General features: G+C 41.2%; 1 protein-coding gene across 2 annotated transcripts; it reads left to right on the top strand.

Moving 5' to 3' along the window:
• Positions 1-454: 454 nt before the first annotated feature.
• Positions 455-13,429, top strand: LOC146179408 (uncharacterized). Of its 2 annotated transcripts, none has more exons than XM_084579040.1 (4): positions 455-830; positions 1,361-1,525; positions 8,108-8,347; positions 10,362-13,429. In XM_084579040.1, the coding sequence occupies exons 1-4, from the start codon at positions 576-578 to the stop codon at positions 10,479-10,481; spliced, it is 780 nt and encodes a 259-aa protein (XP_084435166.1). In that variant the 5' UTR covers positions 455-575; the 3' UTR covers positions 10,482-13,429. The 2 variants fall into 2 exon arrangements, with proteins under 2 accessions (XP_084435166.1, XP_084435167.1); XM_084579041.1 differs by having other exon boundaries at positions 456-830; positions 9,607-10,495.
• Positions 13,430-13,566: the final 137 nt, after the last annotated feature.

Below are 13,566 nucleotides of genomic sequence, written 5' to 3' on the forward strand. Positions count from 1 at the left end.
CTGCAAAAATCGTTATTCACGTATATAAACAACTTGCTTCTGCATCGTCTCCCCCTCGTTCGTCTTGTCACTACAGGCTCAGGCAGACTGCAGCCGTGGAAAATGTCGCTTATATTGCATTTTATCGAGGCTACACGAACATCAGAAAAGTGTTAAAGTCAGCCCGTTGAGCGTTTGGGATCCAAAAATCCGCCGAACCAGAAGTCCTTGGCTTCTCGAACATCATTCGTCTTGACTTTTCTCTCTTGCCCTTGTGGAGCAAAGCGGGCACACACGGTCCTCTTGCTCCGAAGCAGCTGCGTACGCTCATTTTTTACGCTCGCGGTTCGACCTAACGCCCTCGGGGGGCTAAAGATGGCAGCCAAGGAGAGAAGGCTCCGAAGGGGCGAGACTAAAACCCGCCATGAATAGGGTTTTTTCGGCTGAAACGTTGTCCCTAGATTTCCCCAAACGCATTGCACTCCATGTTTTTTAAAAGTACCTAGAATTTGGCGAATAATTCCCTATCGGGGCTCAGGTTTTCGCCAGAATATTCATGGCGTTCTTTTTCGTCGTCTGCCGCTGCGTGGGACATCATGCCCGGTGGGAGCGTGCGCGGTATTGTTGTTGGTGATAGTCAGGTGAAGTTTTTGCAGCGTGTGCGAATCCCGCTGCTGAACACGGTCAACGTGGTCACCTTTAGTTTCGGCGGCGCTACAACGGAGACGTTGCGAAGTCTTCTCCGCGGTCTTGGCCTTCGGCGCCAAGATTTCATCGCAGTGTACGTCGGTGGAAACGACTTATTCATTCAGGGCAACGATCCAGTGTCGGTGATCGTTGCGCGCGTTGAGGTAAGCCGCTGTCTCTGATGTTGGGTGGTTGTCATATGATGTGTTTCGTTTCATGGGCTGGCAGTACTAGATCCGTAAACTGTTTCAGGGCATGCTGCTAATCGGGGCCGACTTTCGCAACGAAGCGGGTAATTCGTCCACTATACTTGGACTGCTAGTTGTTACAGGTCGCTTACTTCCAGAGTGCTGACACTTGTCACGTCGAATTGCGTTGATTTTGCAGCCCGCGGAAACGTGTTTTAATTTGTATAGTAGCAGTGAGTGTACCGTTGATTCAGGGCCACATTTTGAGCTTTCGAATGGAAGCGGCACGCATGGAAGTGCATGCATGTGTGCCGCATTATTGATCTAATACTTAGAGGAAACCTCTAAGGTGGAGTAGATTTATAACACTTTCACTTTGCGTCCTGCATTTCTCGTAAAAGCAAAAAAATGGCATTACGAAAACGACATAATATTCACTGCATGTTGCTTCATGCAATGTTTTTCACTGCTCATCATATATGTTTTGTGTGTGTGTATGTGTGCAGGAGCTTGTAGAAGAACTACATGATTATACAAGCAATATCTTCATATACAAGATAATTCCTCGTGGGGATGCGCTTGGCCATGAGAGGGAGGCTGACCGCCTCCATCTCAACAGACTTTTTGTGCGACGTCTTACCAGGCTTGGCGCCAGAATTCTCAATGTTGACGTAAGCATAATTTACATTCTATACATGTCCTGTTCTTCTTATGGTTCATACTGTTCTTAACGCAGTGTTGTAGATTGAGAAATGCACCATATGATACCAATTATATACAGTAACACCAGATAGCTTGCTTAACTTTTTCATTGTTCTTTCTGGCATTTGTTAATGGTTGTCATTGTATCGATTTTACTTTACCTAGAGAGCTGGTTGTACAAAGTGCAACTCAATTTTAATCTGTATGTGAATTCCTTAACGTGCTATAACATACATGCCTTACATGACACACATGTACATAGGTTCCTTGCGAACTGTTTAAATTGCAAATTGATGTACAGGAATGGGAAGGCATAGTACCCTTCATATATGCTGCTTGACACCAGAGCCGTACTTAATGGGAAGGGAACAAGGAAGAGTTAAAGAGAGAAACAGGTATCATATTGGAAGGCTATGGAACAGTTTCCACCACCAAGGGACTTTTACGTGTGCGAACATTGCTGTGACAATTTCTCAATGCTAAACAATCATGCAAAATCATGCCAAACTGTGCTTTCCTACGTCTTAATTAGTACAGGTAAACCCCAGCATTTTTGTTCTTTTTTTTTAAAGAAGGCTTATTAAGGTGTTATGATAATTCCATGACCTGTACACTACCTAACCCCTATCCTTTCTTTTTTTTTCTTTTTTTTTTTTTTTTTTTTTTTTTGTGCCACTGCTTGGCAAACACCCATGTATTGTGAGTGAGGAATAGTTGTATAGAATGGTGAGCAGGCATTCACGCATTCCTTAGTGAACTTTGTTGTGGGACATCATTACATTACACTTTGTACATTTTGAAGTGGAACAAAGTTGTGCAAACTTAGCACTGCAAGAGTCAAATATAAAGGACATGCGATGCTCCAAAACATTTGCAGCTTAAAATTGCCACTGTGGAAACATAGTTCTGCATTTAGCAGCCAGCCATGATGGCAATGATTATGTGCTTAGCTACCGAACCAGAGTACTTGGGTTTGAACTCAACTGCCAGGGCTGCATTTCAGTGAAGGTGAAGTGTAAAGGTGTCTGTATTCTGTGTGATGTCAGTGCACATTAAAGATCCCCAGGTGCTGGAAATTATTCTATAGTCCTCCACTACGGCTCCTCTTTTTTTTTTTTTTTACTCTTTTACTCACTCCTCTCCCTCTTCCATTATGCCATGGTTGAGGTGTCCACTGAGAAGTGTCACAAATGCAGTGTTTTTCTTTTTCCAGAAACCAATTTACAATTTTTATTTGCAACCACTAGCATTTTCAATGAATGGCATGCTTGACATTACTTTCAATACCAGGCCCTTGTGTTCCCAGAACAAAGTCAACATCAGTTTTCCTGCAGGTCACTCTGTGTGTAACTTGTGCAACTTTGTTGGCTTTGCAAATATGGTACAGTACCACTCCATCCTGTCATGTTTTTACTCAGGTTACAACTGAACTCGGATACTGCTCACCAGTGCAAAGCATAACTCTTTCAAGAGTGTGAAAAAATGGTGATTTGTGAGGGGTCTTTGCAAAAACTTTTAAATGACATATTTAAAGAATCCATGAGTAAGTAAGGTAAACCAGCTCTGATATGTTCTTTCATACAGCCGTTATTTCATATCAACATATTACACGACACGGAAAAAAAATCTTACAGTGCAAGAGTTTGAGGGGGAATATTAAGCAAAAGTCTTAAAGAACATGGATGTAAAAGTCAGAAACCATGTTTCAAAAAGAAATTCCAGAACATGCAAAATGTGATACAATGTTGCCAGTTTCTTCTGTTGCTGTTAGCTTGTTTGTACTGTTAAAAAAAAAAATGACCGACTCTAAAGAGGCATGGAGAAAAAAATATGCTACAGTAAAACCTCACCGATACATATTCTTAAAGATGCTGGAAAAAGTGAAAACGTTAACTGCTAAATGAGCTACGAAGGCATTTAGAATTGTGACTTTCACTGCATAAAAGTGTAGATTAGCATTTATGGACATAAAGTATGCACTGCTTTTCTTATTTGTTTTTTTTTTTTTTTTTTTTTTCTGTTACAGAATTTAGTCCATATTTGTGTTGTCCTATATTTGAGTTGTCCATATTTGCATTGGGAAGAGATTTATTAACAAATCGCGTTCGTAGAAGGCAATGATGAGCTGGGATTGTTTCTTTGGGCACTTCCAGATGCCTCGCCCCCCTTACGCCAGTGACATGTGGGGAAGCCATTGCAATGGCTTACAGTCGCAGCAGCATCTTGTATTTTTTTTAGTGGCGCCGTGTTGGCGCAGTGGTTAAGATGCCCGACTACTGTTCCGGAGTACCTGGGTTCAAACCCAAGCACCGGCGGCTGCGTTTCGATGGAGGCATAATGGAGAGGCATCCGTGTGCTGTGCGATGCCAGTGCACCTAAAAGAACCCCAAGTAGTCGAAATTTCCGGAGCCCTCCACTGTGACATCTCTCATAGCCTGAGTCACTTTGGTATGTTAAACCCCATAAACCAAACCAAACCATTTTCCCTTGTGTGTGCGTCACCCAGACCTGGCCCGCTCATATGCAAGCTAAAGGTTATCAGTTGTTCCATCCCTTTGCCCCTAAGGCACTACAAAGAAGCCACAGCAATTTCTCCTCATTAATCCGTGTTTCTGCGGGAGGAACAGGCTCCTCGTATGTTGGCTTGTTGGCCTTCTTTGATGCTTCACCCCGTTGCAGCCTGGCACAGCTGAAAAGTAACTGGGGTGGATGAGTGCCACTGACAAGTTTTTCATGTCACAAGTGCTCGTTAGCACATGCCTCGTTGATCGCAGAGCATATTATATGATCACAATTTGTCAAAATTTCCAAAGTAGCAACCGGTAAATCATGTTATCCGGAATTGTATTAACTAGCAGAAAAATAGCGCAACTCTATGGGAGATGCTTCACTGCACGCAGTTTTAAGCATATGAAACGGTAAATCTATGAACCGGGAATGTATCAGCAAGGTTGTGCAGTATGTACACAGTGTTTAAAGCATGTATAAAATGTTGTATTAAAACATTATACATAACGTGGAGAGGAGCTGTTTGCAAACTTACTGAAAAAAAAAAAAAGGGGGGGAGTGAAAAAGGCATGAATATCAAAGTAAACAACCGATATAAAAAATTTCAGAACATACAAAATATGCTACACTGCCTCTTTTCTTAGCTGTGAAAGTTTGCCACATCTATCTGTTAATTTATTTTTTTGCTCTTTTGGTGGTGTTTGGCACCACTGGTCACCAAGCTGTTGTCACGGCGTGTTTCGACTTTGGCATGCTCATTGTACCAACTACACCAATAAAATACAGTGAAGCCAAAGCACCAGGATACTATTATGTTATGTGAAGTCCATTGTAAAGGTGTGCCGTTCTTATAACAACATTCATTTTCAGCTTAGCCTTTTTCTGTCCATAGCACAGCTTACCGTTTCTCTGTTTTTGACCTTGTCTGTGTCGGCACCTTTAGCAGAGGGTGGCAGAGTGCAAACTGTTTGCCACCAAGATTTAAAATCTGCTCAAAGAGCTGTTCTCTAAAATCTACGTAATCAACCCTGACTCAATGTTCCTGAAAGACCTTCACGTTTTGGTGATGTTCTCGGCACCGGAGGTTTCCTCGTGACAGCTGACTCGCATTGTCCAAGTCTGCAATTTGTAGGAATGTTGGCAGCACAATGAAGCGGCTTTGCATCATTATCCATGGTAAAGGTAGACCACTGCAGATGTTTCCCACATTCCACTTCATCAGCCAGAAAATGTTCACAGTACTCACATAGATCACGAGGCCCCTGAACTGGAGCATTTTACTTAGTGTCACTTGGAATCTCAACACCTCTCATAGCGAGCATGCATTGGTTGCCATGCATTGGAGAGGCAAGATTTCATAGTGTTGAGGTGAAATTCACATATGTGGACACAAAATCTCAACAAGATATAAATAAATGTATTGATATCATTCCAATTTGTGGAAATGGCTTATGCAAGCAATAGGCAAATCCACAACAATCCATTTTTGAGGTACATTTCTGTTTGAACGAAATTTTTGCTCAATGGAGCTAGGTTTAAAATGTATTAGATAGTACATTAAGCATATTGCTCACCATCTGTGCTTTCTGTAGGTCTGGATTGCTTTGTTTTGCTAAACACTTTCCCTGGAGTCGATACACACATGAGGGATGACGATAGGACTGGCTGTCTTGGGGCAAAGCGCCGGCATAATCTCTCGTTTTCTTCAGAGCCAGAGCCGCAATAAACCCATATCTTGTAGCACTGCCATCTGCTCTAACACCATCATCTGCTCTGCACCAAATATGATAGATACATATTATGTGATCCCCAGTTTTATTGGTGCCCACTTATTGGTGTTCCTAGATATTAAAAAGGGTTTTGACACGGTCTGTCATCCCTTTTTGTTGCAGAAATTAGAAAGCTATGGTTTTGCAGAAAGCTCACTCAAATTCTTTCACAGCTATTTATCTTTTTGGAAACAAAGGGTACTTGTTAATGATTTCATGTCAGATGAAAAAAATATATCTTATGGTGTACCACAGGGCTCTGTTATGGGTCCGATATTGCTTTCACTTTATATAAATGATCTCCCGCGGTCACTTCAATTTTCACAATTAATAATGTATGCTGATGATGCCGCATTAATAGTTATTGGTGAATGAATCTCCTCCGGCAGTTCAAACAACAGTAATGAGGGAACTCAAAATTTTGTCTTCCTGGTTCTTTGAAAACTGCCTAAACTTGAATGTCGCCAAAACTAAGTATGTTACTTTTCAATCCAGGTACAAGACAACTTACAATTTTAGACTTACTCTAGGTGGCTCGTTAATACAACCAGTCTTGTCCTTCAAATACTTAGGAGTAATTTTTGTCATTTACATTGAAAAGAACAAATTAACAACATATGCAAAAAATTAGCCTTCTGATGCCACACACTCATTAGGGCGAGATACTACTTTCCGTACGATGTATTACGCTCCCTGTACTACTCTTTCTGTCATTCACATATCAGTTACTGTTGTGAATCCTGGGGCCAAATCTATAAAATATGCTTATTTCCTCCATTTCGCCTTCAAAGCGAGCATTGCGGACAATAACAGCCGATTCTGATCACTCTGGGAACATTTTTGATGCTAATAATGTGCTCTCGTTTCCATCCTTGCGCAACTATAAAATTTCGCTCTTGATAAACAACATAATAAACACTAACTTTCCCCTTCCGTTAAGCCTTTTGCCTTACAACTGTAACTTTAACCTTCCCAAATGTACCAATGTTTGTGGCGAACTCCGCATAGAGTTCAATGGAGCAAAAATATGGAACGAATTGCCGGTCGAGGTAAAAGTAGCCAGAAATTTTAAAATTACTTGCATACTACATTTCAAGTCCAATCAAATTTTGCCTGATGCTCTTGTCTTGTGAATTATCGACACATCATTTCTCTGTGCCTTCTATGTATTGTTTTCGTATTTTTTTTATTCCATAGTATTATGCATTCTTTGTATTCTTAGAGTCTCCTATATTCTTCATGGTTTTATGGTGCGTACCTTGTAAACTTGTCCTAGTATGCACATTATGATTGACTTTTTCAGCCTTCGGCGCTCTGCGACTGAACTACAAGTAATTTTTGTAATGGACCGGCCACTAGCTTTTATAGCTATCGGTCCAAACAGTGTTTGCGCATATTTCTTGTTATCGCAATAAAGTTCCCAATAATAAAAAAAAAAATAATATTGGCATGCAATTGCTCAGTAAGTGTGAAAATAGCACCACAGTGCTCATGCCTCAAAAAAAAAAAAGAAAGAAGCAGGAGCAGCTGACTGACTTCTTTGTAAATAAATGCTGTCTTTCGACTTTATAGTCCAGCCTGACAGTGTTTTGGGGCTGATTTCGCCACGACAAATTTTTTTGTATTCCCTGTCAGTTTCGTTGTAGTGAGTTTTTAATCAGAATTGCCACTTTAATTGCCACTTCTTAATCAGAATGCAGTAATGAGTAAATATAGGCCTATTTCAAGGCCCTATTCAGAGTTTGCACTGTTTTCAGAAGTGTCGCTTTCACCGTTGCCTCAAGTGACCTGATTAGTGGGGACCCGGATGTTAGTTGGTTCAGATGAGGGCAGAAATGGTGAAAACAGCACTTTTGAAAACAACACATACTCAGAATACAGGGCCTGCTTGGCTTTTGTACCTGTTTAAACTTTGTTCATATACTCATACCTGCTGCCACATGCATGAGCAGACATTTAAAACCAGTATGTTGGTCAGTTACTAAATAATATGCTGTGTGCACCCTTCAGAAGCACTTCATCTCATAGTGAGGCAGTTACTGCTGGAAATATTATTTTTTCACTTAAGTTCCTTGTTTCATTGCTTTTGATGAAAATGCAGCTGCTTTGATTCTCGCTACTTATGCATGGGTATTACATACCAAGTAGCGCAAAAATCCTTGCTATTTGGCTGTATATCTTTTTCTGTAAAAATTATATAGCTCATACAAAATGTGTTTCATGGAAACTAGTCTGCACACACCACCTAATGAAAATTGTTTTTATCTTTCTAAGCACCTCTTCCTGAACACTCAGCGGAAGCCAAGACTAGACATGCTTGCCATGGACCAGTACCATGCGTGCCGTGTTCGCGGCATTCAAGCGTTGGCATTCGTCTTGAGCCGGGGCGTGGCTGCCCTCTTTGGCTCTGAGCATCGTGGCAGGGCTGAAGAGGCTGCAGCCCGTTTTGAAGCACCATTTTGTGTTGAGTGTCGGGCCAAGGGGCACCACCGTGGGGAGTGTACAAGGTTTAGGGTGAGGTTCTAACAGTTTATATTCTTAACCTGAACTCTGTAAGTGAGTAAGGTTGCAAGTTGGGCGAGTTGAATCTTGTTCATTTTGAAGGTAGCGCAAAAAACGAGGACGAAAGAGCAGGACACAGCACGAGAGTAGAAGGACACGGCACAAGCGCTTCGTGCTGTGTCCTACTCTCGTGCTGTGTCCTTCTGCTCTTTCGTCCTCGTTTTTTGCGATACCTTCAAAATAATCTGCAAGTGAATTTGGCTTTTCATTATGGTACTGTCTGGCACACAGTTATTGTCTTCAGTTATTCTTTAAGGCAGATAACCCACCATTTGATTATTGTTTCAGAAAGTATGAACTGCTGATCATCTCTAGTGAAGTGGCTTTCGGTTTTATTGTAAAATTGTTTCCTTTCACAATGCCCTTGATTATGCTTTACAGTGTTTCAGCACAGTCTGGTGGGCTTCAGAATTGCATGGATAATTGAAAGGGGGGCATGGAATGCAATGGTAAAAGCACATTTTTTAATGCAACAGGAAGCTTTGCAAAAGAAACAGACAGAACCTCATGCTTTCTGCACTGATAATAGGACAGCGACTTCTCTGTCTGCTCAATGAAAAATTGAGCACGGCAATAATCCAGTTCATGGTGTGTGTGCTTTTTAAAGGGACTAGGAATTATAGTCACTAAATTAAGAAACAAGCATAAGTGATTGGCATCCCACCATTCATATTGTAATACAAAAATGAAGCTTACATTTCATTTACATTTTTCATTGCACAAAATACCAGCAATTAAAATTGAAGCTCCTCTCCCTTCAACCCAACATATGAATGCACAAAAAAAAAAAAGTAAAGTAACTAGGTTGGGACAGCACCTAGTTGCACCCATGTCACTTGGCCATGCATGGCCCCATGCTGATATAGGGCCCATGCTCAGCTTTTACATCTTTCTGTAATATGCGTGAAGGCCACCTGCACAGGTCTGCTGGTTTAGAAAATGACTCATGCAAACATTGTATTCATTAATGACAGTGTGTCTGGAAAGTATTAACTTTAAGTGTGTGGAAAGAGTTACTGTCCTCAAGGTTAATTCTTTTTATCTGCATCATTTACGCATAGGGCCTGAGAAACTGTATTTGCAGTAATATTCTAATACAAGAGATCCAAAGAGATGGTCTTTTTGAGTATTCGAGTCAAATTTGAAATGTTTGCTTGGAGCCTCTAATTTACAGATAATTTTTAAAAAGTGTTTCCTGCGACTGCTTGCAGCCAATTGGGGCGGCACCTCCCTGTGGTCTGCCTCTCTAATGACATCATCGGGGCTTGCTGGGTACACCCTGTTATTGGACGCTTTCAAGTGACAAAGGAGGGAGGGACAGGAGTTGTGGGCCGCCATCAGACTTCGATTTCTTTTTTTCTAGTGTGCCGGCTTACGCTGATTTTAGGGGGTAGAGGAGGACCATCTTTTTCACTTGACGATATGTTTGCTGCTAATGAAGGTAGCTTAAATATTTTTGCACTGCAGAGAAACGTGATAGGTTAGGATACCATGGGAGATGATATGTCGGGTTTAGTGTCCCAAAGCTGCTATGTGGTATGGAAGGTGTGGATTAATTTCGACCACCTCAGTTTTGTACTATTGTGCACCAGTGGTGTCACTAGGGTCAGAGGCACACAGTGAGGTGGCGTGGTGCAGCACCCCCTGCGCCCCTCTCTCTCTCTCATCCTCATGATTTTCGATTGCCTCTCAGTTTTTCTCTAATGCTTAAGCCCAGCAGTTAAACCAGACGCGGCCTTTTTGGTTTATGCATTGCTCCCAGCTGCAGCATGACTGAGCATGATGGAGACGATGAATTCAATGTGTTCATCTTCCTATTCTGTAGAATGAAAGAATTATGTGTAAAAAAACGCAGAAAAACGCGGAACGCCTTCATGTTCTTTGTTAAATCGTTGCGAGCTGTGGAAACTCATTACTGTTTGAACTTTTGGCTCTCAATTTTTCTGTTCTTATTTCTTCCACCCAGTCTTTCAGTGGTAATTCATACTCCACAACCCACGCATGTCCCACTCTCCACCGTACCTCGTTAATTCGTGCAGCTGGTGCTTGCCGTTGTGGAGCCCTGCCTACACCTTTTTGCCTCTAATAAGAGCAGCAAGTACAGACTATGCTCTACTGTGATGAAACCACTGCTCCACGTCTTCCATGAAGTACTCGCGGATCACTGTGATGCCGAAAGCAATGGGTCGAGCTGTGACCTATGTTGTGCACAGCTCAGTGCACATAGTTCTTAGTCGTCTTCGATACCTTCTAAGGCTCTCAAACTAGAACCATTTAACGGTCCGATTCTTGAGTGTCAAATACCGACATCCGGTCAAGCGAACGCAGCATAGGCTAAAATGCCGCCTGTGAGTGCCTGTGCAAGAGTCATTCAGCTAGCAAATATGACATGGTATACGGAGTATTGTAATTGTCATGCAATTTGTTCAAATGCAGGCTGTTAATGTGTGCAGGTGTGCAGATGTACATTTTTCCATAAATCTAGATATTTTTTCTTCGGGACATTTCTAAAAATTTGGGGGAAAAAAGAGAACTTTTCCTTAAAGTACTTTATCGATTGATGAAATCAGAGAGCATGTATTTTGTCATGTAAATCAAAAGTGTGAATGTACATTTTTAGAAACCTAGTATCCGGACGGAGGTAATAAAACTATTTATTTACAACAGAAAGTGTAATCATGTGGGTTCGAGCAAAGAGACAGAAAAGCACCGACAATGATAGCACTGGCTGTATAGAAAATGAAATCAAAACTTGTGTGGGATACAACATAAATATTCAAAGTTGTTGTATAAGGTCCTGCGTTGTAAGGGACAGCTTTAATTCCATCCAGTGAAATGTGGCACGCTAGGGGAAATACGAAGAGAAAGCATGAAAAATGCCGTTTATATGGTAGGACGCAATGCAGTGCAGCAACAGAAGAACAGGCATTTGGGCGGAATGATTAAAGTTCAGGCTTTGCTTGTCCTGCATGCATCTTTCACTTGCTCATCATTCCTTTTGCACTGTTTTTCATTGAAAGTATTACATTGAGGAGTGGTCCAGATGTCACACAGATCCACATTAACTGGTTTTCACACCTCTTTGTTTCAATCCAAATGCAGTACACAAGGACAAGTGCATGTTACATATGTCTTGCAAAATGCATGTGTTCTAGCATACATAAGTATGAACATACCTTTGTCGGGAAAGCATTTTTCACCTCCGAGAGAACCAGCCCACAGTGTCATAGACAACCGACTGCCAGCACGTGATGTAGCTACTGTAGAAGAAGCTTGGCTGAGTGTAGGGGCCTTCTAGACATGCACATACGATGTGAGTAAATCTGCGCAATTTTTCTCGAGCACAGAGTGTGATTTGTTCATAACATGCTATTGATGGTGACACCTGATATTATATGGCATGGAATGTGCATATTTATTTGGACACCAATTGTTAGGTACAATCGTACCTTGTTAATATTTGTACTATGGCTCTCGAGCAAACTTCTTGATAAATTGGCTCTCTGAATGAAAAGAAAAAGGAATTAGCCTGTGTGATTAATATTTAGTTTTGCGCATAGTTGTGGGCAGTGGGGTAGGGATTAGACTAAATCTTGGGATCAAGCTGTATGTGTGGGATCAAAGCTATAGTTGCCACTGCCTTGAAAATAATGTGATGCTAGGAGTGCCTACATAACCATAAAACACTTGGTGGTGACTCAAGGCATAATGGTGCACCTCCTACTGCGTCTGTTCACGTCCAGGAAACCAGTAAATAATATCTGTACTGATGAGTGAGGTGACAGTTGCTAGATTCAGTTTTTAGCATAGCACAACCATCTGAGCAAGATTTCCTCACAGCCATTTATTGGTAATTATCCAAAAAAACAGCGCAAACAAACGGGGACGAAAGGAAGAAACCACAGAAACAAGCGAACAAGCACAGGAATTAGCTTGTTCCTGTGGTTTCTTCCTTTGTTGTGCTCTAGTCACCCAGTTGTAATAAACTTGCTTTTGTGTGAAAACGACCATTGAAATGGTATGCTTTTTATGATTGTGCCCACAATTGTATTTTTGTGTGCTGTCGTCAACGTAAATGCAAAAAATGTACAAACGTACAGATAATGTTTCCAGTTCAAGCTGGACTATGTAATCGGAAGGCACGTCCTTTCCACCTTGCAACTATTCATTTTCCCGTGGAAAATTATGTTTCCAGCTGGATTACGGAACTGGAAATTGTGTTCAAATGGAATATTTCTTGCTTCCAACTGCAAAGTTTTTTCCAAGCAAAAACTTTTTAGCATTTTTAGCCATTGTAGCATCAGATGCAAAATGCGTGACAATTTTTCAGCTTGATACCTCAAGCTGGAAGATCATCTCATCATTCTGCCTACATGCCGAAAAAAGAATGGTTATGGTTCCTATTTTGAGATCTGTGGTGTGCTATGCTATGCTGTTGCTGTCTGTACAGGTTTTGTCCATTACTGTATCACCCAGTGTCATTTGCCAGAATCTTCATTTTGGTCAAGTGCTTTTAACTATTCGTTTTTTTTTTCTCCATTCTTGTACTCCCTGTACAGTTGTATTACAATATTCACCACTTAATTATGCAAGGCTGTGCTGATCTGCCAAGTTTTTATAACTCTCTTGTGCTGATAACTGTTGTTTACGGGGAAACACAACCCAGTTCCGGAAAATAAGCAGTTTGAATCTTGCAACTGACAAATCTTCAGGACCTTAAAGATTCATGCAGTATTCAGTGTGCTAACCATCACCAACAGCGGCTTTGTGAACGCTGTTACAGGAAAAGAGTAGTTTTTACCTGCTTGCTCAAACATGAAATTTCAATACAAAATCAGTGGTGATATTTATTCCCATCAAAGGCTCATAAATATTGTGGTTGTGATTAAAAGCAATGCATGCTTCTGGCATGGCACTGCATATTACAAGTGGTTTCTGCTATTTGTACTCGTTTCTGCACAGCTGCAGGGCATGGTCGACTCAAACGAAGGCAGTGTTGCACTAGTGGCAGCATTGTTCAATAAAGCTTGTCTACAAAGGCTGTTGTGTTTTGCTGTGCACTTTGAAATTACTAAAGACTAGTACAGAAGGTTGTGAGGACCTGTTTCTATAGCAGTTTAAAAGCTGGGAAAAAAAAAAAAAAAAAAAAAAAGCATTTCCAAACTATGGGC

This window comes from Amblyomma maculatum, chromosome 9 (genome assembly GCF_055883805.1).
Source record: "Amblyomma maculatum isolate TAMU_Amacu chromosome 9, ASM5588380v1, whole genome shotgun sequence".
Taxonomy (NCBI): Eukaryota; Metazoa; Arthropoda; class Arachnida; order Ixodida; family Ixodidae; genus Amblyomma; species Amblyomma maculatum.